This window comes from Zingiber officinale, chromosome 1B, assembly GCF_018446385.1.
Source record: "Zingiber officinale cultivar Zhangliang chromosome 1B, Zo_v1.1, whole genome shotgun sequence".
NCBI classification, from domain to species: domain Eukaryota; kingdom Viridiplantae; phylum Streptophyta; class Magnoliopsida; order Zingiberales; family Zingiberaceae; genus Zingiber; species Zingiber officinale.
The window spans coordinates 25,745,821-25,750,697 of NC_055986.1; the positions used below are offsets into that span (position 1 = coordinate 25,745,821).

The 4,877-nt window shown below is 40.5% G+C and overlaps 1 protein-coding gene across 1 annotated transcript; it reads right to left on the reverse strand.

Annotated features, from left to right (window-relative positions):
* Positions 1-1,039: 1,039 nt before the first annotated feature.
* Positions 1,040-3,366, reverse strand: LOC122034274 (copal-8-ol diphosphate hydratase, chloroplastic-like). Its single transcript, XM_042593483.1, has 6 exons — positions 3,305-3,366; positions 2,990-3,221; positions 2,791-2,906; positions 2,594-2,692; positions 2,237-2,494; positions 1,040-1,049 (listed from the first exon to the last, which is right to left on the reverse strand). The coding sequence occupies exons 1-6, from the start codon at positions 3,364-3,366 to the stop codon at positions 1,040-1,042; spliced, it is 777 nt and encodes a 258-aa protein (XP_042449417.1).
* Between the last annotated feature and the right edge of the window lie 1,511 nt (positions 3,367-4,877).

The window sequence follows — 4,877 nt, forward strand, 5'->3', positions numbered from 1 at the left end:
CGTAAAACAGGGTTGATAGTTGAAATTTGGAGAAATGTAGTTGCTACAACCACAATAACAGATTTGATAAATCATATACTCTTCAAGTACCCCATTCATATCGGCAAATAAAACCACAACATAAAAGCTTACATGTAGAGGTGGTGGTGTTTTGGCATAATAACATGTTGGACTACAGTACTCAAGCTCCCCCTTGGCAGGCTAATCAGACCATGGAGAACCAAATGTTTTATAAAGACTATCTGTCGAGCTCAAGCTCAATCCTACTGTTGTTAAATCAATTCCCAATGAAAGAGATGTTAGATCTGGATCATTCGTATTAATAACACTCAATAATCCAAGCATGCCAAATGGACTAGGCGGTAATTGTTACCCGAGTGGACTTTACATTTTGATCTCTATATGACTGGCAAACATCAGACATCTGCTGTAGTCGAAGTTGAGAAAGACTTGTGCTTGTTGATATTGCTGAATCAGTTGCTCATACATACTCATATCAGAGGCTAGTGTAGGAGAGTTCAACGATCTCAACCCAATACTAGGGTCTCCACTGTTTTGAATCTGTTTAAAGTTGAGGGCAAACCCATTTAATCCATAACATTAATAAAGATTAAACTATCTAAAGAATTGCAGCCAGGGCAAGGTACCTGTGAATGATAATTACCATGAGAAGGAAAGAAATCAGAGTCATGTGAACATAGGTCTTGAGTGTTTCCAGTGGCAAAAGCAGCTCACCACTATGGGTTGTGGTAGGATGCAATTACTGTTGCTGAAGGCTAGATTGAAAAGTTCCTCCTAACCTAAATCCGCCAGATCATGTCATCTGGTTGATATCAAACTACCAAATGAATGAAGAAACATGATCAACATAGATAAGCCAATTCTAAAAGTTCACCACAGTTCAACTAATGCATTTAATTAATTATGAAAAAAATAGATAAAGAAATATAGATTGTTGAGTGAATATTACTTGTAATTGTCAAATCCTGGACAACATTTGATGTTACTTGGAACGTTGGTGGCACGCTAGGAAACTTTGTCAATAGAACCTGCAAAATATAAACATATATTAGAAAATAAAAATATCCAAAACAAGGTCATTATCCCCTCAACTAGTTAGGTTTCATCTTTGCAAGGCTTGCCACTTATCCCAATGATTTTAAATTCTTGATTTGTATGAGTTGTCTTCACTCTCAAATTTTCAAAGCTCTTCTAGCTTAGCAACAACAAACAGTGAAAAAATAATTTTAGTAGACATAATATGAAGAATGAAACAAGCAAGCTAAAATAAGTTACCTCAATAGGTATATTATATATAGGCATTCAATAACCTAGAAAATAAAAATAACGAACAAATTCTTAATCACCGTGTTTCAGTCCAGTTGGTATGCATCCTTGACATTTTGATTTGCAAGTAGAAAACCAACCAATAGTCCAGGACACACAGTCATAGTAGTAGAGACATATATGTTCAACAAATAAGAAAGATAATAATATTTTTAAAACAATAAAGTGATTGAATGGAAATGCAAGCAAAAGCAAATAGCAAAGGTGTAGAGACATTGTAAGTTCTTACCAATACTCAAAGAAAGACCTCCTTGTGAAATCCTCAAATTAGAAGGAAAACCTCTGTATCCCATGACTCCACCACCAAGGTCAATAAAGTTTTTAGGATTGTTTTGAAAAAATAATTGTCTCACAAGAAGACATTCCCTAAAAATGTATTTTGGCAACTATCAGAATGCAACAAATAAACCCACAATTATGTAATCCATAATTTCAACAATAAATGACTAGAAGGAAATTCACATACTATTTTTCCGCATGCTGCCGCAAAATAATGTCAGGAACCTGTAAGGCCTCCTGAGAGTTCTCAGTTTCATTGACCGCTCAGATAGATTGTTCTTGAATATGATGGTTGTATCATTGATTCACATACGTGGAGTAATCATTCAAGTCTTTGACAGCTTGATCATAACATGAAGAATGCAACAGAAATGACATTTATATAGCTAGGAACAAAAGATTGCATATAAGTGCAGTGACCAAGCAATCTTCAATACAATTCACCACCTCCAAAGAAATAGGCTGGGGATGCATAACACGCATGCACATAATAATTGCCACCATTAGTAAATTCAGACAGAACAGTAGGCTGAAATGTTGGTGCCTAGCACTGACCTGTTTCGAGAGTTTTTGATTCTTAAATTTGAATGGGATGGTGTCTAGCACTGACCTGTTGGTGCCATGCTCATTGCTGTAACAGTCATCAACATTGAGGAAGTTCAGTATCAGTGCTTGTCTCATAGTATCAGTGCATGAGTCCCTGCCAAAGTAGGCTGAAATGGCCTTCGAGAAAACCAGGGTTCGAACCCAACCCAACCTCTCAGTCTTGCGTTCGGGTTCGAATATGCAAGAGGCTGCTAAGAATAAGTCCTCCAACAGGGTTCTTCTGCTCACACCATGCCATCCAAGGCCTGCCTCCTCGTACCACCTTGAGTGGAACCACACAATTGAAACTTGAATAGGTTGACTACTTGTACAACACTAAACCAATGCAGGTCTCAATTAGAATAAGAAATATTTGACATACTTTTGAAGATAGAGCCACTCCAGCTGATGGTGAGCTTGGCAATGGTTAAAGTCCAACTTAGCCAACTCCAAATACATATCATTGTTTACCAGAGGCATCCTGCCATATCACTCTTTCAGTTAATCATTCAGTTAAGTAAACAAGTTTAGTAAGTAGATAGCTTAAAGTAAGGAACTGCGATCAGTAGATGAGCTTACCTGTAGAGAGTCTTGCCAATCCAAATATCACTTCCCCCTCCATACTGCTCCAAGTAGAGTCTTGCCTCAACGCGAGGTAGGCTCGCGTACCAGGGGAAATCCAGAGCATACTCCACCTGCTCCGTTGATCAAACTAGGATATGGTACTAATTCGACACAAGTAGAAACTGAAATTTATCTATTTTAGTTGGACAATTACCTCCCCGGGAAAATCCTTGGTGATGATCCATTTGTCGAGCAGCTGGTGTGCAGCTTGTTTCTCTCGCAAGAAGGCATAGGAGAAGCTCTTAGCTCTCGCCAGTATCTCTTCGCCGGGGAAGGCCACTTGCGCCGCCCGGTTTAGATTGTACAGAGAGGATGAAACTGTCTCCAAACCCAGAATCGATGGGACAAGGAAGTAGGAGCAGCACGTTCCGGCAGCACCATCTGATCTGTAGCGTCCAAGAAATTAGGGTCCTCCTCACAGGCCGCCTCGGAGCATAGCTGAAGCGCCAGAGCTAGCTAGAGCTGGTACGTTTCCTCAACCTGCTGCGCCCAGCTCTGCTCTTGCCTCTCACCGCCGTATCTCTTCGTCATCATCCATCTCATCGTCCTCATCATATGGAAGCTCTCCGACCAAAAGCACCACCACGGGTCGCCGGAGGCGACGGAAGCCGTGAAGATCAAGTCTTTCGAGAGTGCCCCTCCTCCTCCCGCTGCTCAAGCCGTCCCTCTCTCTCTCCGACCTACGCCGACAACGCCTAAACTCCTAGATCCAGATTCCGACGGTGATCCATTGGACAAGGAGGCGAAGAGCTCGGAGGAGAACGACTCTATGGAAGCAACTTGGAAGGCGATCATGGAGAAGACCCCCCAAGGCGGAGAGAACCCAAGACCGAGGAGGTCGCCTCCGCTTCCATCGCCACCTCCACCCAGCAATCTGCACAAGCAGCAGCAACCACCCACGCTCCTACCTCCGTTTTAAAAAAGGGGCATACTTCCACACTCGCCTAGAACGTATGAGGAGAAAGATCGTATGAGGAGAGCCGTATGAGGAGAAAGATCGTATGAGGAGAGCCATATGAGGAGAAAGATCGTATGAGGAGATAGGTTTAGGGTTTGGATAGGCTAAGGGGGGAAAATAGGGCGCAAAAAAATTTTCGGAGAGAGGGAAGCAAACCATTGCTACAACAAAAACGACGAATGGGAAAAATGACGAAAGAATAAAGTCAAAGACAACAGTTTAACAAACTGTTGTCTTTGACCCCTAAAAAAGCACTTAAAGACAACAATTTTAGAAAAATGTTGTAAAAGGTGTTGTTGATTTTACAAAAAGTCGTTCAACAACAACGGTTTTTACAAGCTATTGTCTTTTATTTTTTTTGGGCACTCAAAGACAACGATTTTATCAAAAACTGTTGTCTTTTACCAAATTAACAACAGTTCTTTCTAAAACCGTTGTCTTTGTGGTGTTGTCTTTTAACAATTTTGTTGTAGTGATCATTGTGTTTACCTAAGAAAGGAAAAGGAAAGTTTGTCATTTTATCATTATATGTTGATGATATGCTAATATCTGGAAGTGACTTAAAGTGTGTGATAGAAGTCAAAAGTTGGCTTTCGTCGCAATTTGACATAATAGATATGGGAGAAGCAGAGTGCATCTTAGGAGTGAAGATCGTTAGAGACCGATCAAAAAGGCTTTTGGGTTTGTCTCAAGAAGCTTATATCACTAAGATGCTACAACACTTCAATATGTCCGATTGCAACATTGAACAAACACCTGTAGTGAGAGGTACTATCTTAAGAAAAAGTATGTATCCCAAGACTCCTGAGGAAATAGCCAAAATGAAGAAAAAAATCATATGCCAGTGCTATTGGTAGTTTGATGTACACTATGTTGTGTACTCGTCCTGATATAAGCTATGTTGTTGGCTTAGTTAGTCATTTCCAGTCAAACCCAGGATCGAGATACTAGAAAGCGGTGAAGAGGATATTCAGATATCTCAAAGGAACAACGGATTATTGCCTCTATTTCCAAGGATCATATATGAGCCTAAGTGGCTACACAGATACAGATTGGGTAGGGGACCTTGATGACAGAAAATCCA